At 39.3% G+C, this 23,700-nt stretch overlaps 1 protein-coding gene across 2 annotated transcripts in view; it reads right to left on the reverse strand.

Moving 5' to 3' along the window:
• Nucleotides 1–5,277: 5,277 nt before the first annotated feature.
• The window catches only part of TSG101 (tumor susceptibility 101), a 49,177-nt gene continuing 30,754 nt past the window's right edge, over nucleotides 5,278–23,700 (reverse strand). The window contains exons 8-10 of one of the 2 annotated variants that reach the window (XM_061203118.1): nucleotides 8,390–8,592; nucleotides 6,893–7,132; nucleotides 5,278–5,610 (exon numbers count right to left, since the gene is read on the reverse strand). In XM_061203118.1, the coding sequence (XP_061059101.1) occupies nucleotides 5,521–5,610; nucleotides 6,893–7,132; nucleotides 8,390–8,592 (533 nt within the window). In that variant the 3' untranslated portion in view covers nucleotides 5,278–5,520. Of the gene's footprint in view, nucleotides 5,611–5,678; nucleotides 5,928–6,892; nucleotides 7,133–8,389; nucleotides 8,593–23,700 lie in introns of those variants that run through there. The other variant, XM_061203119.1, reaches the window with a different exon arrangement.

Raw genomic sequence — 23,700 nt, forward strand, 5'->3', positions numbered from 1 at the left:
ATTGAGTCATTTGTTGAGACGTGGATGGATCTAGAGACTGTCATACAGAGTGAAGTAAGTCAGAAAGAGAAAAACAAATATCGTATATTAATGCATGTATGTGGAACCTAGAAAAATGGTACAGATGAGCCGGTTTGCAGGGCAGAAGTTGAGACACAGATGTAGAGAACAGACATATGGACACCAAGGGGGGAAAACTGCGGTGGGGCGGGGATAGTGGTGTGCTGAATTGGGCGATTGGGATTGACATGTATACACTGATGGGTATAAAATGGATGACTAATAAGAACCTGCAGTATAAACAAACAAACAAAACAACTAATACTAAACTTTCATTGGGTTATTTGTATGGAAATATGTTAATATAAATGTTTCAGACATTACATGAAATTTCTAAAAATCTTATATGTTCTGGTATAATGTTATAAGTCATAATCCTAGTTATTACTTTAAAATGTATATCTCAGAAATAACTAATTTTCTTGTCAACTGCATTATTATGAACTTTCATCAAATCTTTAACCGTGGTCATTTTTAAGTCTTTTGTCATTTACAGACAGTTCTGGGTGTACTCTGATGCTTTTGTAAATATGTTCCTATAAAAGGGTTTCATCTTCAGGAAATTCATGGAAAAGACTCTGACAAGTACAGGTTTCTGGTACCTGACTGTACTGCTGAACTGAATGAATAAGCATTTTCAGAACTCTAATGAAAAACTGATGAGCTCATAAAAGTGCTAACAAAAGATCAAGATGAAAAAAAAAAATTAATTACATGGGACTGAGTGAACTGATGAGGATGAGTATAATTTTTGTGACTTTCTGGTTGAATTTAAAAAAAGAAAAAATCCCACAAGAACTCAGAGGCAAAGAATATACAAATCAATTTTCACTGCAAAGTAAAGGAGCTGTTACAGTGGAGGATTACTGGACTGAATGTCAATATTATGACATAGTATGAGTGTGTTTCATGTTTGGTAATTGCAATCATTGTTGCTTTTGTTGTGGTCATCCATGTACAATGCTTGGTGTCAGTCTATTTATCTCTTGTAAAAATAAAATACAGTGTGTGTGAAAAAAAAAAAAGAATATAAACTTAACAGTAAGTACCACTTTTTGTTTTGTTTTGTGGCACTTTTATTGTCATTCAGGTATAAGTATTTTGTAATTCCTAGTTTTATTTTCTCTATAACTCAGCAAGTTAAGAGTATGCTTTTAGCTTTGAAACATTTTAAAATTTGTTATATTGTGGTTGATTCTAACATAGCTGAATTGAGATCAGAGAAATGTGGGTTAACATCCACTCTTTGAAATCTGTTAAGGGTTCCTTTGTGACCGAGTTAATACAGTTTTTGTAAATGTTCCTTTATGTATTTGGGGGGAAAATAGACTTAATCGGATGATCTTTCTATATCCATTCACACTTATTGATTTGGTTTAGTTTTACTAAATTACAAATTTTTAATTATTACTGATCTGTCAATTTCTGATAAAGGTAGTTACTCAAATCCACCTAGCATTTCCCAGTTTTTTTTCCAATATATTTTGAGGCCATTTCAATGAGTTGCATCTAAATTCATGATTATAATGTACTGTTGGATTGTTTCATATATTACGTAGTATCTCTGTGTATCCTTAGTAATGCTTTTTTATTGTTGAAATTCTTTTGTTTGCCATTACAAGACGATAGAATTGTGGGCTCCATCCCTGAAGATTTTGATTTAGCCGATTTGGGGTGGGGGCTTAGACATCTGAATTTTTGATAGTTTTGTTGACCCTTCCTAGTTGTAAACCACTCAGGGCAATTGTAACAGTTTTGCTAAGGTTAAAAAAAAACAACAACCTGTTATATAATACTATGTAATGAATGGATTTGGGGGTATCTTTTTCTTAGTTCCCGTGTGGAGTGGAATGAACATTGCTGCAGTCTCTCCGAAGGTTCTGAACTCAGATAAAGGAACTGATAAAGACCTGAGCAGGAGGAAAATGTCCGCAAAGTAGTGGTTGCCAGGTAGTATGTTTTGTATTTTCAGTACCTTGGAAGTTAGCTGTAAGCCTGAATTGTACCAGAGGGATGAGACTTGGGTCCTTTAAGTATATGTTGTTGTATCTGCCGGACTTTTCTTTCCTTAGCACTTCTACTTTTATTTTGGTGTGATCATATTCACATTATAAACTCTTAAGCAGTTAGGGACTAAGTCTGTCTCACTCACTGCTGAGCCTAACCCAGTATCTACCATATAGTAGGCACTCACTTGTTAACTGACAATATATTTTTTCTAATTGTTGCTATATATTCTTTACTGTTAATAGTAAAATTGATTTCACATTAACTTCTGGATCTCTGTACTTACCGTCATTAACTCTGTTTTCCTACCTTACATAACCAACTCCTATAAGAAATTCCTAGGAGAAATTATTGATGGAAACATTTCAGATTTGTGGCATTGTCAGGCTGCCACAATATGGATGTTCAAAGACAAGTATTTCTTCTAAAATTAACTTATGTTCATGATTTCTTCCAACTCCACAGTGGCTGTGAGGTGATTAAAAAGAAATGGGGTGTTGCCCTATCTGTGCTGATTTAACAAAGTATTCTGAAGAATCTTAGGAGTGCATCCAGTTTCCACCGTGAGTAAGGTAGGATGTTTATGTTTGAAAAAATATTTAATATCAACATAAGATAGAGGTAAAAGAGCATTGATGAAAATTTTTTAAGTTGATCTTGTGGAAGCACCTCTCTTCCTAAAATCTGTTCTTTGCTGCTGCTGCTGAAGAGACAGAGACAAAGGGATGGTGGTAGAGGAGGAAGAGGCCTACCTTTGTAGACCTCTGTCCTGGCCTAGTGTGGTATTTCTTATACATTCTATTAGATAAAAGTCTTATTGCATCTTTATTATTTAACTGAGTGAACTAGCTCTACAAATATCTAGTAACATTGGGAACCAGTGTGGTAGGTCTTGCCACATTTTGAGATGTTCTCTAACAAACAGTTTCAATGAGGTCCAGTGAAGAGACCTAAGAAAGAAGCACTGATCACAAAAGTATTAGCAGTTGGTCTCCTGGGGAGGGGGAGGTTGGGGCCTGGGTAAGATCCCTTTGCTAGTTTGAATGGGAGAAGGTAAAGTAAAATGGAATTAAATCCCTGGGAATAAAGTAATAGGAATTTTGAAGTGGTTCCCTGATAGGACGTGGTTTGGGGGCAAGGAGATAGGAAAAGGAGGGTTGGTCCCAGCAAACATGGCAAGAGGTTGGTGGGAAGATGGCAGATGATTTTTTTTTTTTTTTATAAATTTATATATTTATTTATTTATTTTTGGCTGTGTTGGGTCTTCGTTTCTGTGCGAGGGCTTTCTCTAGTTGCGTCGAGCAGGGGCCACTCTTCATCGCGGTGCGCGGGCCTCTCACTATCGCGGCCTCTCTTGTTGCGGAGCACAGGCTCCAGACGCGCAGGCTCAGTAGTTGTGGCTCACGGGCCCAGTTGCTCCGCGGCATGTGGGATCCTCCCAGACCAGGGCTCGAACCCATGTCCCCTGCATTGGCAGGCGGACTCCCAACCACTGCACCACCAGGGAAGCCCGGCAGATGATTTTGAACAATAAATATGTCTAGTCATCTGTTTCAAATTGTTCTTTCCTTGTATCTTTTTCTGCTACAGTTCATACTACAAATCTGTTAAATACTCAGTTCACCCAGCAACTGTTGTTTCTCATATTGCAGACCTTTGTTAGAAGAAAAGAGAAAGGAATAATTTTTAAGTCTTTACTTTCAGGGCCACTATTGAATAAATGAAGAATATACCTTAGTGTTCCATGTATCCTGGGAGAGAATATTACAGACCTCATAAAGGTAAAGCTGACCTCTGCAGAAGAGGCCCGTCTGAAAAAGGGTGCAGAAACTCTGGCAAATTCAGAAGGAGCACAAGTTTTAAAGTTGCTTAAAACTACCGTTCAGCCCGCACACCGCAGCTAAGACCCAGCGCAACCAAAATAAATAAATATTAAAAAAAAAAAAACTACCGTTCTGAAGTTATCGAAAGAGAGATAGTAGTTAGTTACAGGATTAAATACGTAAAACTTTTTTGAATAAACTCAAATTCCTAAAAGTCGGAAAAAAGGAGGAGGGAAGAGTGACTCCTCTATTTAGCCCCTCAGCTCTTTTATTTAGCATCCAAATGTTGGATGATACTTATTTTTTATAATTCCTAAGTCACTGCATCAAATAAGGTATTTTGGTACCTCTGATGTACCAGTACTTGCCTTGTATATTATATATGTAGTTGCCATTTGGTCCAAAAGAATGTATGATGTGTGTTTATTGTGTTTAGAGACCGTGATTCTTTTCATCAAGTGTATGCTAATTATTTCGTTCTGGCTGGCTGATACACCTATGTTCATTTGTATGCTATAAAAAAGCTGTAACTTCCTTTACCATGTAAAAATAAATGTATACACAAAAATAACTCATGTAAATGTTAGCTTCAAACCTAACACTAGATTAAACCTTGCTAGTTTCTATTCTGATAATTTTTACAAGTAGATTTTCATTTTTTAAGAAAAGATCTAAACTATATAAACTCTTCAGTGATGAGTGAGACCAAATTGGTCTTTCTTCTCTTGGGAGAAGTATAGAGTAGGCTGCCTGGCTCCCTGAATACCTTAAAACATCTTAAATTAGAATGTTCATTTCTTTATAACCTCATGAACCTTCTAGCTCTCTCATTTTGACAGAGAAAATTCTGTTCTGCTAGATAAGCTTTATAGGACATGTAGATCATTGGATGGGTGGCCACAATCTTGACTACAGAATCACTCACCAGAAAGACTGACTTCAGATGACAATAAATGCAGAGAGGCAGTGTACACTGTACCTTCCTCCTTAATTGTGGCCAGACCATCTTGCCTAGTTAACATAAATTCTCAGGTGTGTAGCTTGGTACTGGCCACTCTGCTCCTTTCTTGATGAAAACAGTTAATGGTTCTGTCAGGCCTGGAAAGGAAACAAATCTAGGCAGGAACTGGTAGGAGGGTACCACCCAGGACCTTTCACAAAAAAAGTCACTCAAATCCCTCAATTTCAAATATTTGAAAATTTAGATTTCTATGTGGTATTATATCCCATATTGAATAGAATTCACTTTATATGCTAGAGGATAAATAATGCTAAATTTCAACTCACGATGGATATTATACTTTGCTAAATTAGAAGCCGAGCTTCTTATTTAGGTTTCATATATTTTTCCTAAAGATGTTCAGTAAAAGAGAAAAATTATGCAACAAATTTTATTTAGCATAGTCAGTCCCAACATTCAGCACAAAAAGAGTTTACAGAGGATAGAAAGTGCATTAATAAAAGCCAGTCTTTACCAAAAGAAAACAGAAAATATATTATTGATTCAAAATATTTTACACTTGAATGATAAACTGCAATAACTTATTCTGGGCACCTACTGATATAAGAGAAAGGAAGAGAAGAAAAGAATGCTTTAGAAGAGCTCAATCTCCAGCTGGTATCAGAGGAGTCAGTAGAGGTCACTGAGACCGGCAGTCTTTCTTGCTTTCTGCATTAGTGCCCTCAGCTGGAACTGTTTACGGGACAGAAGACGTACATGCTGTGAAGGGGGAAAAAGTTTCAACAGTTTAGACTGGCTCTGATCCAGGCCCAGGCATGAACTATCAGACAGTTTGTAACCTAGGTGGGAGCTAAGAACCTAAACTCATATCAACTTTCCTTTGGAGCCAATACTTTATTACATGTGGCTTTTTAAACTCACTGGATTGATGCTGGCAGGTTGTGTTAAGGAAAGTAGTCTTCTGAGACCCTACAAAGGCCTTCTTCACAGGGAAAGCACCACATTGCAGGATCTGGCTCAGGAGTTCAAGCTGCACTTGAGACAACCAAGATGGCAGGGAAACTTGTACTGTGATCCTAACAAAAGTTACAAAAAACTTTTGTACAAACTGTGACTGTTTGTCCCCACTTGGCTAAAAAAGGGGAAGGGCAAGGATGAGTATAGCACAAGGCCAGCTTTTGTCCAGTGCCTAGCAAACAGCATACCTCTCTTGCCTCTCCATGTGTATCTTTCCCTAGGCTATGCCACCCAAGCAGGGGACAGTGTACAGAAAGGAAGTCCTCTCTAGGGTCCCAGCTATTCATGTGCTTGCACCAGGTCCAAGAGTGGTTTGGCCACACACTCATAGTAAGATAGGCAAGATCAGCAAGCAACCTGACCAGCCTCGCATGTGCACTGAAGCATCAGCAGCAGCTGTATTGAATATCCAAAGGCTGCTATTATTCCTAAAGCCATGTTCCTCATGACCCAACAGAGAGAAGTAGCCAAACTTGGCTTACAGATCTTCATGTCTGTACAATAGCATTAAGCCTGGAATAACCTTTATTCAGAAGGGCTCTATTACCAGCAGGGCAAACCCAATACTTCGCAAGGCTGTTTGATCTGGGAAAACAGGTATAAAACTATGCAAGTCTAAGAAAATTAACAGTGGAAAAAAACAAAAACAGTAAGGGTGGGGCAGTCAATGATCTCAGTTTAAATGATGTGACCTGAAAGAATCAATGGAAATCTGACTGTACCTCATGATCCACCCAGGCACAGTAGTAAGAGAGAAGGATTACATTCAGCTTGATGCTATCTTGTGGGGTGGGGAACTGCAGCCACTAGCCCACTTTTCTTCCCCTACTCAGATGATTCTCAGCCCCCTCTGTAGGTGGGAAGACACTGCTCACAGCCATTTATCTCACTTGCTCTCTTTTGGAAAGACAAAGAATTTTAACCCATCTCCTACAGAGAAACCCTCTTGATCTGTGGTTTTCAAGGTCAGTGTCTCTAAAACACATGTTCCAAAACCCTGGAAAGCAGAGCGAGGAAGACATACCTTCAGGAAGACGTCCAGGTCTATTACTCCCCGCCTCAAGGCTTCTCCCAGGTAAAAGATAGTGTCTTCAATAGCATTTTCCTCTGCATACAGATTTAGGATCTGTTTGTATAGTGGGGCTGTGGGAATGATAACTTCATCAATATCATTGTTTTCAGATTGATTTTCCATTTTCTCCAGAGCAGAACTGAGTTCTTCATCCTTCTTTCTCAAAAGTTCTATGTTTTTATCAACCTCAGCCTGAAAACAGAATAGTCCAAGCATGATGATTTTATACTTATTGTAATTATCTGCTTGTCAGACATCTACAATTCAACTTCACAGAAACAGACTTGCTAATAAAACAACGCTTAAACAACTCATGGATGAGATTCATGTACCACATTAGTCAAAGTTAGAGGAAAAGGTGTGCTCTAGCATGCTGAGTGAAAACAGGAGATGCTGAGCTGAGCACTTTTGGTGGCAGTGATAAGCTTGTCACTTACCAGTGATAAATGATACTGCAAACTAAGCCATCAGACAAGACGCTTTCCAGCAGGAGGTTCCTTACATGAAAATCATAAAGGAGGTCCTTCTTTCAAAACAAGTGGGCATTTGCCTCAGAGGAATAACTTTCCCCAGTCTGTACAGACAATTCAACACATAGAACTCCCAACAGTTGAACTTTATTCACAAGATACAGCAGGTGGTGGTTGCAGGCTCTGAACTGTACTGGTGTCACTTTCCTGAACTTTTGAAAATAGCTGGCTATTGAGAAGCTCACTTTACACACTAGAACCATTTTATTAGAGTAATGTGTACATACAAATCACTTTCTCCAAAGCCCTCAAACACTTAATAACTCTTTACCCTTTCATCAAAAATGCACACTTGCTGGAACAAATTCTCCATCACAGGAATGAAAGTGAAGAGTGAAGCTGGCACTCAAATTATGCTAGTGCCTCTACATCACTAAACAAAAGAAGTCACTCTTCAGGGCACAGCAGTCTGATAAAAATGTGAGAAAGCTTAAGAGCTAAAGGTTGCATACACTATGGGTTATTAAGTTAGAAGGGCTCACCAAAGATACTTTAAATATAGTTCAAACAACATTTGGAAACAAAAAAGAACTGACCCTTAAGTTTGCACCCAGGGTCTGCAGATCTTTATCACGACTTAGAGCTCTCTCAAATTCTTATTTCCTAGTAACTGTCTGGTAACATCAAGCACTCAAACAGTCCTCCTTTGGGTCAAAACATTATCCCCCGGGGTTAAGGTGCAAGCAAAAATCCTCTAAATACATCCACTCCCCAATCAAAGACTACATTCCAACCACAGGCTGCATTTTTTTTTTTAACAAAGCTGTAGAGGAGCTATGTGAAAATGCTTAAAGGCGTGTATAATTTTCTGAACTCTTAACTATACCCACAATGTTCAGGGTAACCACAGTACATACAGAACACTTTGCCATGGCTACGATTCAATCTAAATAGTGCAACTATTCAATGAGTTACTTACTACTTCTTGATCTAAACGGGTAACCATCTCTTCCAGTTTCTGGTGACCTTTTTTCAGGTCTTCCTCTGTTCGTTTCAAGGCATTGAGCTCTGCCTGGGCACGATCCATTTCCTCCTTCATCCGCCATCTCAGTTTGTCACTGACGGCTGAGATGAGAGAGGCTCGGATAGTGTCCTCGCTGATTGTGCCATCCCTACTGGGACCTGCAGGAGAAAAAGGCAGAAACACTTGCTTATTTCCCAATCTCTTTCTATTCCTTTCACAAGAGCCATGACAAAACAGAACAAAATATGAGTCAACACTTTCAAAGTGCGAGGAAAGAAAAATTTTATGTCACAACTTCATAAAACATAACATTTAAAATCTGAGTTGATTCAGAAATACTTTCCCTGCAAGAGATTACTATTAATCCATATTTACCCACTTTCTTGCCTTAACAGCCCAAACAATTAGCTATTTTCTCAATGAGGCAGAGGCTATATCCCTACAGATTACAGTTATTCCTAAATCTCCAATAAATGGGACAACAAATTTATACCAAGGTAAAACATTTGATTCAGGTCAAGTCTATTCTCAGGCTTTACTGCTAAGCTGAAGGAGGAAGGAACCCACTCTAGAGGCCAGTAAGACTGAGAATGGGCAGAGTTTCCTTAAACTAATATACAGGTTAACATGGCTTCCCTTCTGTAAGACTTTTACTCCTTTACCCTTTACGAAAATAGGAAAGAGCAGATGTGCAAAAGAGAATGCCATCCAAAAAATTCAACAGCTGATAACATTCTGTTTATTCTCAGATTCTTTTCTCTCCCAAATGTACCTTCCTAATCAGTGTCTTATATAAAACTTACTCCTCAGATATTTTCTTCAAAAGGTCCTCCCTTTTAACATAAGTATGGATACTCTTTATGACTGTCAGTGTTCTTTAGTTAGGGTCCTAAATCAGCAAATGATAAATGGTATTTTGATTTTCAATTATGTTTGATGATGGAATACACATGGGGAATTATACTTACCTTTATTGCTTACAATGAATAAAGAATGATTACAGATTAACAGAAAGTATCGCTTCCACTTTGAGCTGAAAACTGTTATCACCTTGACGCTGAGTTCTGCTTACTAGGGGGAAAAAAAACCCCTTCAAGTCCGTTTGTAAAAATGTACCCAGAGTCTCACCACTCATGTTCCCATCCATTATAGGCTCCTTCCTGGTACCATGCAAAGTTGACTGTTTCTACTACACCGCAACCAGCGCCACCTGTGCTCTTCAGCGTCCCATCTGATCACAACTCTCGCTATTCCATACACTGGTCTGGTCACTCTACTTTTTGTGGTTTTTGATTCGTAAAGTTGTTTTCTCCCAGAAGCTGGTCCATACCCAGGATACCCTGAGTGCTTTTCTGGGCTTTTGTAAATGACACTGGGAGACCTTGGAGTTCTCAGGTGTTATAGGTTTCAAAAAAAGAGTCTAAATCTAGAGTTGTGTTTTTTTCCCCCTCTTTTTCTTGTTTCCACCACAGAAGAACTATGTTTTTTTTGACTTGGGTTCTACTCTTCTAAAGTGAGTAAAGACAGTGTCTCCCATGGCCAGGTTTTCCTGAGGAGTGTCCTTCGTCCATCTGTCCTAAGGACACTGCTTGTACATGGTGAAAGGAAAAGCCCAGTATCAGACTCTCCCGCTAAGAGTCTCCCTCTTGCCTGTTAGAAACCTCCTGCTGAGGAGAGCCCAAACAGTATCCATCCTCCAGTGTTTACAAGGAGGCAATTAATACTTCTGATTGATTGTTAAAATACAAATCCATATATTATATGCTTTTCAGAGTTCACTTCTGATTTTACAAAAATATGTCAGCTTATTATTTCGTATTTCTGAGAAGCAAAACTATTAACTTTCAGACAATGTGTGCTTTGGAATTCAGAGTTGTAAAGCCAGAGGGCAACCTGAGGTCTTGTTTTTCACATCCCTGGCCTCTCAACACCTGACTTTTCCGAAGTGTTCTCATCAATTTACCAGCTACTGCATCACCTCTGGGCTCATTCCACTCACATTTTCCTATCGTTTTCCTCTCTGACCACCTCTTTATTCACAACCTCCTATATAGACACTGGGATGACTCTAGCAACCTCCCCAAATTCATCAATTCTTATCTCCACTCATTCCTTTCCGTACCTTCGACCTCCCTTTCTTCCACTCCTGGTCCCAGTATCTCCCCTCAGTCCCAACTCCTTGCCCATCTCTCTTAGTCCTGTATACAGGCTGCCTGCCATGGCAGCCTCTCTCTCATTCTGTCAGATCACCAGGACTTCTAATTCCAAAGGCCTCGCCTGCCATAACCTAACCCAAATCCTCAATCCTTTGGATTCTTTCTTAAAGCCTTAAGCCCTCCTTTTACCATTTTCCCACAAAGGCAAAAAAAAATCCTCAGAACATCTTCAAAGATTGAAACCACCAGATGGGAGTCTTCCACTCTCTTCTCCCATTCTGCTTTGGAACAAGAATCCTAACCCTTTAATTATGTGCTTCACTCCTCACCATTCAAAAGTACTCGCCTCCCTTTCTCAGCAAGACAACTTGCTTTTCCTCTCAGTATGATTTAAAGACATAGCTGTGTTAGGCAAAACATTCTCTGATACAAATCGCACCAATGTTTCCTTAGGTCGGTCTCCCAAGGCAATAGAAATAAAAATGAAAATAAACAAATGGGACCTAATCAAACTTATTACAAGCTTTTGCACAGCAAAGGAAACCATAAGCAAACCTAAAAGACAACCTACAGAATGGGAGAAAGTACTTGCAAAAGATGTGACCAACAAGGGCTTAAAATTTCCAAAATATACAAACAACTCATATAACTCAACAACAAAAAAACAAACAACCCAATCAAAAATTGGGCAGAAGTCCTAAATAGACATGTCTCCAAAGAAGACATACAGGTGGCCAATAGGCACATGAAAAGATGCTCAACATCGCTAATTATTATGAGAAATGCAAATCAAAACTACAATGAGGTATCACCTCACACCAGTCAGAATGGCAATCATTAAAAAGTCTACAAATAACAAATGCTATAGAGGGTGTGGAGGAAAGGGAACCCTCCCACACTGTTGGTGGGAATGTAAGTTGGTGCAGCCACTGTGGAAAACTAAAAATAGAATTACCATATGATTCAGCAATCCTACTCCTGGGCATATATCCAGACAAAACTATAATTCAAAAACATAACATGCACCCCTTTGTTCACAGCAGCACTATTTACAATAGGCAAGACATGGAAACAACCTAAATGTCCATCAACAGATGAATGGATAAAGAAGATGTGGTATAATATATACAATGGAATACTACTCAACCATAAAAAAAAAACACGAAATAATGCCATTTACAGCAACATGGATGCAACTAGAGATTATTATACTAAGTGAAGTAAGTCAGAGAAAGACAAATACCATGTGATATCACTTATATGTGGAATCTAAAATATGACACAAATGAACCTATCTATGAAACAGAAACAGAGTCAGGGACATATAGAATAGACTGGTGGTTGCCAAGGGGGAGGGGAGTGGGAGAAGACAGGAGTGGGAGTTTGGGATTAGCAGATGCAAACTAGTATATATAGAATGGATAAACAAGGTCCTACTGTATAGCACAGGGAATTATATTCAATATCCTGTAATAAATCATAATGGAAAAGAATATGAAAAAGAATGTATATATAACTGAGTCACTTTGCTTATTAACATCATCAATCAACTACACTTCAATGAAAAAAAAAAGACAAAAAAAAATGACTTAGCTGTTTATTTGTACAGAATTTATGCCAAACCAAAATCTCTAGTTTCTTATATCGCACTATTAAGTCCTAAGTGAGAGCAAAAAGGGGTAATTTCTACAAGTTTAGAATTTTGTGGCCAAAGGATGATTTACAAAATAATGACTAGTGGAGATGGTATTTCATTAAATCCCCATTTTATGATAAAGATGCATTAACAATAGGAATTTTAAAACTTGTTTCTAAAAGAACTTTCTTATTATATCCTATATGAAATGGTTCCTGTGAGATACAACAAACCTTCTCCCAGAGATTGGGGAACCCAAATTATATGAATATGGTTAGGTATTCAAATGTGTGGTCAATCATATGCAGCAGTTAGTGTCCCATTTATCTGTGTAGGAGTTATCTGAACTAATACAAGCTTAAGGGTCTTTTTATAACTAGTCTGGATTTTTCACACACAAACATATCAACAAACTTTGTTAAAATTACATTAAAATGAATCAAGGGACTTTCCTGGTGGCACAGCAGTTAAGACTCCAAGCTCCCAATGCAGGGGGCCCGGGTTCAATCCCTGGTCAGGGAACTACATCCCACATGCATGCTGCAACTAAGAGTTCGCATGCCACAACTACGGAGCTGGCGAGCCACAACTAAGGAGCCTGCTGGCCACAAGTGAGGAGCACATGTGCCACAACTAAGACCTGGCAAACCAAATAAATAAATAAAATAAATATTAAAAATAAATAAATAAAATGAATCAAGTTATACTGATGCTGAATTTTCAAAAACCAATTTTAAAAAACACACTTAAATCCTGGAATTTACATTCTATTTCTCTTATAAAATACGTTAAGGCAAATGCTACAATACAGGACCAAATAAGTCCTTCCAAATAAGTCTCCAGCTAAAGCCATTAACAGTCAAAATGGGAATCAAGCTGAGGCAGCAGTCACCTGGCTTTCTATAAAGGTCACAGTTCACCCGAGGAGGCTAGAAATGCCAAGGTTAGACCTAGTCCTCTCCTCTACCACACACAGACCTTATTATACAGTATATTTGAACACTAAATCCATCTACTTTCTAAAAAGAAACAAACTGTAAGATCTGAAATGTGAATGCCAAGAGAAAAACCCAGATTAAAGTTCAAAATTGAATGAACCATGACACTTTAAGAGGTTGTTTATATAAACAAGTAAGAAAAACATTTGGGGGCTTCCCTAGTGGCGCAGGGGTTGAGAATCTGCCTGCCAATGCAGGGGACACGGGTTCGAGCCCTGGTCTGGGAAGATCCCACATGCCGCGGAGCAACTGGGCCCGTGAGCCACAACTGCTGAGCCTGCGCGTCTGGAGCCTGTGCTCCGCAACAGGAGAGGCCGCGATAGTGAGAGGCCCGCGCACCGCGATGAGGAGTGGCCCCCGCTTGCTGCAAGTAGAGAAAGCCCTTGCACAGAAACGAAGACCCAACACAGCCAAAAATTAAAAAAAAAAAAAAGAAAAACGTTTGGTAGAAGATTCTTATTCTTGATCACTCTTCAAACAAAAAAATCTTTTTTTCTCTCAAACGTCTTAAGAGAAATTTTAATATTCTTTATACCTGCTATAACAAGCCTTGGATTAATGAGTTTGTGGCAAACTGCCATACCTCAAGTCCCCACACATTGTTGACCTTTACTCATGCAGAGTCGGATTTCAGAAGTGCCCTTCTACAATTCCAGATTAGCAGCAATTGAAAAGGTAACATAGATTTTGAGAAACAATCCTGAACAAAAACTTCATTTAAATGTCAGATAGGATCCAATCACTAAACTTAATCCTTAGGAAATAAGACGATTTTTCTACTATTAGGAAACCAATACTCTACTCAGTGGATCTGATAATTCAATGAATAATTTAGGCCAGTATCTTCAAAGTACACTGGTATACACTACCTGATTTTAAACCATCTTTAAACACTTAAAGATAATCAGTTTTATTTATCTCCTAACAGTACTTACTGATGATCATTACTTCCTACAACTCAAAAAGGAGCTCATTTATATTAGAGAAAGAATCCACGGTAACCCCAAAGAAAAATACAAAATAACTAAACAGTAACTTTTCTGATCTTACCTCTAACCAGCAAAGTGAATCACCTGCCCCCAACCCCAGCATTTTTCCTTCCTGAAGTTACTTGCTCAAGACCCACATAATGATCTTTGGTCGGGCATTTGTGCTACAGAGCAAACTATGGAGCCTAAGCAATCTGAAACGGAAGATTATTGACCCATCTACTGAGAAACTGGGTCAAGCCCATGTGGATCACTGGGTCAAGCCCATGTGGATCACTGGATCAAGCCCGTATTATTTCCTTTTAGAATAAAAACAGAAAAACAGGTCAATCTCTGAAATAAGAGAAACATTTCAAACAACTATATGAGCAGAGCCATTCTGATTCGTGCTATTAAACACAAATCAGGCAAATTCATTAAGCTGCTTACAAAAGGCTTTTATTTATAGTCTATGAATATATAAGCTTCTAATACTACTGGCCAGGCTCTGGGCGGGCTATGGAACTTTCTTCCAAAGAAATCAGGGGACCTCAATTTACCTTTTAAACACTATTACAGCAGTACTCTTTAAACTCTAGAAAGTTTCTATTACCACAATCAATGAGAAAAAGAAAAACATCAGCAGGTTTACACTTCTTGAAAATAAACACACAGCACAAAGAAAGCTTTAGATTAATTTACATAACAATTCAAGTTTCAAAAGTGGAGGTTAAGTATAGACCTTATTAAAATAGATGCCAAAGTAGTAACTACTTCAAAAAAGAAATGGTGCTACAAAATCAACTATCATAATCATGAAAGATGCTACTAGCAGGCTTAAGCACAAAGGCCAATTAATCTGAAGGACAGATTCCATCCTTTAAAACAAAATGGGTCAGAATCAAAGTCATACCTTAAAATTATTTTGTGAACAAGAACAATTTAAGAATCTACCATGTTAAAGAACAAAACTGGAGGTATCATGCTCCCTGATTTCAAACTACACTACAAAGCTTTTCAGTAATCAAAACAGTATGGTACTGGCATAAAAACAGGCACATAGATCAACTGGACAGAACAGAGAGCCCAGAAATAAACCCACACTTATATGGTCAATTAATCTATGATAAAGGAGGCAAGAATACAGAATGGGGAAAAGACAGCCTCTTCAATAAATGGTTTTGGGAAAACTGGACAGCTGCATGCAAAAGAAACTGGACTTTCTCACACTATATACAAAAATAAACTCAGAATGGGTTAAAATTAAATGTAAGACCTGAAACCATAAGACCCCTCGAAGAAAACATAGGCAGTACTAGGGATGTAATGTACAACATGATTAATACAATTAACACTGCTATATTTTATTTATTTTTGTTTGTTTATTCATTTATTTATTTATGGCTGCCTTAGGTTTTCACTGCTGCGCACGGGCTTAGCTGCGGCGAGCAGGGGCTACTCTTCATTGTGGTGCACGAGCTTCTCATTGCAGTGGCTTCTCTTGTTGTGGAGCAAGGGCTCTAGGAGCGCAGGCTTCAGCAGTTGTGGCACGTGGGCTCGGTAGTTGTGCTTCGCGGGCTCTAGAGCGCAGGCTCAGTAGTTGTGGCGCACGGGTTTAGCTGTTCCGCGGCATGTGGGATCTTCCTGGACCAGGGATCGAACCTGTGTCCCCTGCACTGGCAGGTGGATTATTAACCACTGCACCACCAGGGAAGTCCTACTATATGTTATATAGGAAAGTTGTTAAGAGTAAATCCTAAAGAGTTCTCATCACAAAGAAAAAATATTTTTTTTTTTGTATCTATAGGAGATGACAGATGTTCACTAAACTTACTGTGGTAATCATTTCATGATGTATGTAAGTCAAATCATTATGCTGTAAACTTTAAACTTATACAGTGCTGTAAGTCAATTATATCTCAATACAACTGTAAGAAAAAAAAGTTAAAAAAAAGAAAAGAAAACATGGGGAGTACTCTGACATTGGTCTTAATTTTTTGGATATGTCTCTTCAGGCAAGGGAAACAAAAGCAAAAAAAACCCCAAAAAAACAAAAAAAACAAAAACAAACAAAAAAACCAAATGGGAGACTACATCAAACTAAAAAAGCTTTTGACCAGCAAAGGAAATTATCAACAAAATGAAAATGCAGCCTACTGAATGGGAGAAGATAGCTGCAAAAAATATCCGATAAGGGGTTAATATCCAAAATATACAAAGAACTCATACAACTCAACATCAAAAAACCAAACGGCCTGATTAAAAAATGGGCAGAGAACCTGAATAGTTTTCCAAAGAAGGCATACAGATGGCCAACAGGCACATGAAAATATGCTCAACATCACTAATCATCAGGGAAATGCAATCAACACCACAATGAGATATCACCTCACACCTGTCAGAATGGCTATTATCAAAAGGAAAACAAATAACAAATGTTGGTGAGGATGTGGAGAAAAGTGAACCCGTGTACACTGCTAGAAGGAATGCAAAATGGTGCAGCCACTATGGAAAACAGTATGGAGGTTCCTCAAAAAATTAAAAATAAAACTACCATATGACCTAGCAATTCCACTTCTGGGTATTTTTCTGAAGAAAACAAAAACAGTCATTCGAAAAGATATATGCACCCCCATGTACTGCAGCATTATTTACAATAGCCAAGATACGGAAGGAAGCAACCTAAGTGTCCATCCATAGATGAATGGATACCCCTCCTCAGCATATGTGACCACATCCTCTGTCCCCACACTGGTCTGAGCCACCATCTCAGACCCGGATTCTTGCAGTGGCCTCCTCGGGGTGGGGAGCTCTGCTGCCACCCTTCCCTCCCGGGGTCTGGCACAGAGGCATCTGTTAAAATAGCAATCAGATCAGATCACTCCTCTGCTCAAAGCCTGCCCGTGGCTCCGCAGCTCACGTAGAGGAAAAGCCACAGGCCTCCCCCTGACCCACAAGGGCTTACTTGAGCCAGCCCTGTTTCCCCTCCGACCCCATCTCTCTGTGCATCCCTCGCTCACACCACTGGCCTCTTTGCAGTTCCTTGAACCATAAACACACTCCCACCTCAAAGTATAAGGCACAAAAGCCTTTTTCCAGTCTTAGAGAGAACTCTTCAGGCAGAGGCAACAGCAGTGAACAGATCTCCAGGTCACCATCCAAGCGAGCAGAGCGCGGATGGGGCTGAAACAGCAAACCAGTGTGTTTGGGGCTCAAGGAGTGGCAGGAGGCCAGTGGTGTGAGCAAGGTGGATATAGAGGAGGTGAGAACAGAATGCACTCCTCACCCTCCAGGTCTTCCTGTGCCCCTCTTTCGTTTGAATGTTCCTAGGTAGCATTTATCTCCATCTGGTACATTGTATACTATGCTGTAAGTTTGTTTTCTGTCTTCCCCCATTGAAATGTAAACTCCATGAAGGCAGGAAGTTACTTTGTGTTGTTCTTACTCCTGGAATGTAGCAAGCGCTCAGTAAATATATGTTGAATGACTAAATGAATAAACAAATAACTGAAGAAAAAAACAGATGAATGGATAAAGAAAATGTGGTATGGGCTTTCCTGGTGGCACAGTGATTAAGAATCTGCCTGCCAATGCAGGGTACACAGGTTCAAGCCCTGGTCTGGGAAGATCCCACATGTGGCGGAGCAACTAAGCCCGTGCGCCACAACTACTGAGCCTGCGCTCTAGAGCCCGTGAGCCACAACTACTGAGCCCACGTGCCACAACTACTGAAGCCCACGTGCCTAGAGCCCATGCTCCGCAACAAGAGAAGCCACCGCAATGAGAAGCCCGCGCACTGCAACGAAGAGTAGCCCCCGCTCGCCACAGCTAGAGAAAGCCCGCGCGCAGCAACAAAGACCCAACGCAGCCAAAAATAAATAAATAAATAAATTAAAAAAAGAAAAAAAAAGAAAATGTGGTATGTATTTGTGTGTATGCGTGTATGTGATGTACTGATGGTACATCCTCCGATGAACTTCATAAAGGAGCCAATTTGTCCACTGACTTTCTTCACACGTATATTCATAACATGTAGAGGTTTCGTTGAGTGGGACCACACTTTTCTGGGTACCATACTGGACCACACTCTAGTAACATTCTTGAACATTTGCTTGATAAATCTTTTTTTTTATTTTAAAGATTAATTAATTAATTAATTAATTAATTAATTATTTTATTTATTTTTGGCTGTGCCGGGTGTTAGCTGTGGCATGTGGGATCTCTGCTGCAGCACATGGGCTTCTCTCTAGTTGTGGTGCGCGGGTTTTCTCTTCTTTAGTTGTGGCGCGCAGGCTCTAGGGTGCATGGGCTCTGTAGTTGTGGTGTGCAGGTTCCAGAGAGTGTGGACTCTAGTTTGCAGCACATGGGCTCTAGTTGAGGTGCGCAAGCTCAGTAGTTGTGGCATGCGGGCTTAGTTGCCCCGTAGCACGTGGGATCTTAGTTCCCTGACCAGGGATTGATCCCACATCCCCTGCATTGCAAGGCAGATTCTTTATCACTGGACCACCAGGGAAGTCCCGATAAATCTTAAATCTTTCTTAATTTGGATTAAAATATCAAACAACTTCATCACTCCCAGATCACTGCCACCTGGGTACACCACCAGCACATCAGGGTCTGACAGAGAGTGCTATGCATGAATCAAGGTGGAGTGACTGGTCCCTCATGCCACTCTTCCCTATCCAATAGAGTTTGGAATTCTCCATGGGAATGCCCAGCTGGGGACCAAAGCTTTTCTTGAATGCCCGTCTTTCAGCCCTGAAAACATACAGATGACCAATATCCATACCTACTTCTGCTGTATTCTGGCATGTGCTATTAAGAGAACAAACAAGTATTAATGTTGTCTCCTAAACTTATTCTTTGTAACTTGGTGGCGGTCAAGTAGTTTTAAACCTTTAAAATCAGAGTTCAAGTTCTCTTATAGTTTTGGCAATGCCAACTTGGTAAAAGTTATATGCCAGTCCTAACAAAAATGTTTTACTCTTAAGAAACATAATTGAATCTGAAGAAACAGAAATTTAAATTTTTAAGTTTTTTAGATATCAAGAAAAGTTTACCTTCCTTCTGATGCTTTTGTTGATATATAATGCCTGCAATGGGCAGAAAATCTAAGGAAAACTGTCCAAATTCCACATCTTTTCCCACTGATCTTCCAGTAGAAAATGTTTTTGCTAGTCACTTGCAAAGATGATATACAAAAAATACACCTGGGACTTCCCTGGTGGCACAGTGGTTAAGAATCCGCCTGCCAATGCAGGGGACATGGGTTCCATCCCTGGTCCGGGAAGATCCCACATGCCACGGAACAACTAAGCCCGTGCGCCACAACTACTGAGCCTGCACTCTAGAGCGCGAGTGCCACAACTACTTGAGCCCACACACCGCAACTACTGAAGCCCACGCGCTTTAGGGCCTGTGTGCCGCAACTACTGAGCCCGTGTGCTGCAACTACTGAAGCCTGTGCGCTTAGAGCCCATGCTCCGCAACAAGAGAAGCCACCACAATGAGAAGCCTGAGCACCGCAACGAAGAGTAGCCCCCGCTCGCTGCAACTAAAGAAAGCCCACGTGAAGCAACAAAGACCCAACGCAGCCAAAAAAACAAAACAAAAAGAACACCTGGTCTTACAGTAACTTCAACGAAGAATTTAAGTTATAGATCACAACTTTTCCCTCATTAAATAATACAAATGAATTAAAATATCACTGCAGTTGCCCAGACCTGATGGAAAAGCACCACCAACAGGTTTTCCACTATTCAACAGCTGCCTTCACTGCTTAGTCAATGCCCTCAGTGAGCACCAATCTCATGAAGGTGGTTTTAAAAGTCAGGTTAGGCAGGAAGCTGTCTGCCAGGTAACAAAAAAGCTATAAAAAGAGATGACAAAACAAATTCTCTGATTTTCTTTTAAAGGTTGTTGTTCAAAATCTACATGTAATGGAGTCAGAAAGAGCTGTTTTAAGTCCCAAGATCTGCATCAATCCTCAGTCTTCTGCAATATTTCAGAAGAGACTGCTATTAAGAATCTAATCTCGGGCTTCCCTGGTGGCACAGTGGTTGAGAATCTGCCTGCCAATGCAGGGAACACGGGTTCGAGCCCTGGTCCGGGAAGATCCCACATGCCGCAGAGCAACTGGGCCCGCGAGCCACAACTACTGAGCCTGCGCGTCTGGAGCCTGTTCTCCGCAACAACAGAGGCCGCGATAGTGAGAGGCCCGCGCACCGCGATGAAGAGTGACCCCCGCTTGCCATAACTAGAGAAAGCCCTCGCACAGAAACGAAGACCCAACACAGCAAAAATAAATAAATAAATAAATTTATAAAAAAAAAAAAAAAAAAAAAAGAATCTAATCTCTATTACTTCTTTTTTTTTTTTTCCCAACCTCACTGCATAGCATGTGAAATCTTGGCATCTTAGCTCCCCGACCAGGGATCGAACCCTCGCCCTCTGCAGTGGAAGTGCGGAGTCTTAACCACTGGACCGCCAGGGAAGTTGCCTCTATTACTTCACTTTAAGTGGTTCTTTTACTTCAATATTGTTGGAGATGGTTAAAAATCAACACTTGCACAGGCATCCACATCAATAATAAGACATGAGTTAATTAATGATGCCTTGAAACAGGTGTTTGTTTTACATCATAAAATCAAAATCTTTAAAGTGAAACTATCAAGTTCCACAAAGGACAAATAACCACTTTCATTCTTTCTCATGGCCTTAGTAGCACAGAGAATAATAGCACAAATCCTGATGGCCACTGACAGACTGAGAAAATGTTGACTATTTGTGAACTCTAATATTCAGGTGATACTTTTATGTTTCTGCTTTCCTTTATGACAATTTTGAAGTTCAACAGTGTTTTGCACAATGTACTACTAAAACAAGTAGGCAAGCAACAAAGGGTAGAAAAACAACATACATTAAAAGGATATCCTAGATTATCATAAAATAATTTGTTTCTAGCCTTTCTAAGAAAGTACTCTTAAAAGTACAGTAAAATATTAATTGCTTTGATTCTTGTTCTAAAAACAAACATTAGATTTGATTTAAAATGTACTATTTTCTCCATATTCCTATTTTTTTGATGTATGGATATCATCTATTCTAAGTTATAAAATGCTTCATACCTATTGTAGTGAAATGAGTTAACATAAAAAAACATCTTTAGGAACTGAGGTTCTCTACAAATCAAATACTATTATCTCAGTGAGAAACAGGGTAACAAATAGCACTATTCCTATTTTACTGATGATGCCTGAGCCATAATGGAGAGCTTAACAAGATTTAGTGTCTTTTGCTTGTGGATTAATGATCTCGCATCATCAGGTTTCTAACCCAAGCATTTAAATTACATTGTTTAAAAAAGAGCTATATTACAGAAGGATGAGAACATTTTTAAAAAACAAAACCATTGCCACTAGAATCTCAATAACTAGAACGCACCAATGACAAAAACAGCTGAAGAAAATGCTCTTTTGGGGGGAAGGGGAGATATTTACAGCAGATCTCAGGATGCTTACAATTGATCAGAAAATGTAACAGAAAAGTAAACTTCACAAGATTCTACATTCAGACACTCAGTAAAATATTTAGATGAACTTCTATATATCAAGCACTGTTCTAGATGTTGGGCATGTGTGTATGTGTGCGGGGTTGGTGATGGGAGTAGATTGGTCAGGGTAGGCCTGACTGCTCCACACAGAGGAAACAGGTAGTAGACGAATCCTAAAACAGAAGAGTAGTAAGAGATGAGTTCAGAGAGGTAACAGGGGGAGGAAAGCAGGATCACAAAGGGCCTTCTAAGCCTCAGAAATTTGGATTGAACGCTGAGTGAAATGGGAAGACATTGGAAGGTTCTGAGTAGAGGAGTGATATAATTTATTTATCTTTTAATAGGATCATTCTGGCTGTTGTGTTAAAAACAGATGTACGGACTAAGGAAAGAAGAATGCTTTTTAGGAGGCTTTTGAAGTAAATTAGATGAAAGATAACGGTGACTTGGATCAGCACTGGATGTGATCAGATTCTAGATGTATTTTGAAGATAATTGGTTCTTGATGAAGAATCAAGGATGACACCAAACTTAGAGTATTGAGTAGGTATCACTGGAGGTGGGAAAGCATCATAGAAAGATTGAGAGTTTAATTTTGGTCACACTGAGTTTGAAATGTCTATTAAATATCCAAATGGAGATATTGAGAAGGGAGCTTGGATATAAGAATCTGGAATTCTGGAGGGTGGTGTAAGTTGGAAACAAATTTGGGAAGTGTGGACACAGAAATGGTATTTAAAGCTATGAGACTGGTAGAGATCACCAGGAGAGTGAGTATAGAGAATGCCAAGGACTGAGCCAGGGTCATTCCAATATTAAGAAAAGGAGGGACTTATAAAGGAGACTGAGCATGAGTACCAGTGAGATGGGAGGAAAAACAAGTGAGTCTGGGGTCTTAGAAAGCAAGAGAGGAAAGTGTATCAAGGAGATACAACTGTGTCAAATACTGCTGACAGGCCAAGTAAGTGGAGACTGTTTAATTGGCCACTGGATTTAACATCATAAAGGTCAATGGTGACCTTGAGAGAAGCAGCTTTAGTGGAAGGACATGAGGGAAATCCCACATGGAGTGGTTCAAGAGTGAAAGGAAGAAGAGGAATTGAAGGTAATAAGTACGGATAATTGTTTCAAGGAGTTTTGCTCTAAAGGGGAATGAAGAAATGGAATACTGGTGGCAGGGAAAGGGAAATTAAGAGGAGGATTTTTAAAGGTTTTTAGGGCATATTTTTGGGTGCTGATGAGAGCAACCCAGTAGAGAACAAAAACTGATGATGAGAGGGGAAACTGCTCAATGATGTCCCTGAGTAAATTAGAGAGGATAAAACCTAGTGGGTAGAAATAATGATCTGTGGTAACAGGGAGAAGGCAGATATGGTAGGGGCAGACAGTCATGTAGAGGGGTGGGGGTCTGTAGAAGTTCTTGTATTGCTTTCATTTTCTCAACTGAAGAAAATTATATTTCAGGTAACTCTACTAATAAGCAACATAAAAAACCAAGAACTACTGGTCTGCAATAATTTGTCTTACTTGATCCACTCATATTTCCCAATGGTGCTTTCTTTTAAAGATGCTCATCTGTTTTTACATATAACCAGGCTAGGAAAACCTAAGTATCTGTTAATAGTTCAACACACATTAACGTTCACCAATAAATATGTGAAACACAGGAAAGAGTGATAAGAGTCAATCAAATTTACTTTTATGTCCTGGTAGAAGGCTCATTTATATGATGATAAATCATTTCAAGTTTTAGAGTACAGGACACTGATCATTAAGAGTTTTTGCTCTAAAAAGAAAGAGTATTCTAACATTTCACATGTAAAAGTGAAGTGGGGGGAGGTGTGATAAAATTGATGATATTTAAGGGTACAAATTTATAACGAGTAGTAAGCAAGCCATAGAGATCTAATGCGCAGTATAATGGATATAGACAATAATACTGTATGATAATTATGT

The sequence above is a fragment of the Eubalaena glacialis genome, chromosome 10, assembly GCF_028564815.1.
Source record: "Eubalaena glacialis isolate mEubGla1 chromosome 10, mEubGla1.1.hap2.+ XY, whole genome shotgun sequence".
Taxonomy (NCBI): Eukaryota; Metazoa; Chordata; class Mammalia; order Artiodactyla; family Balaenidae; genus Eubalaena; species Eubalaena glacialis.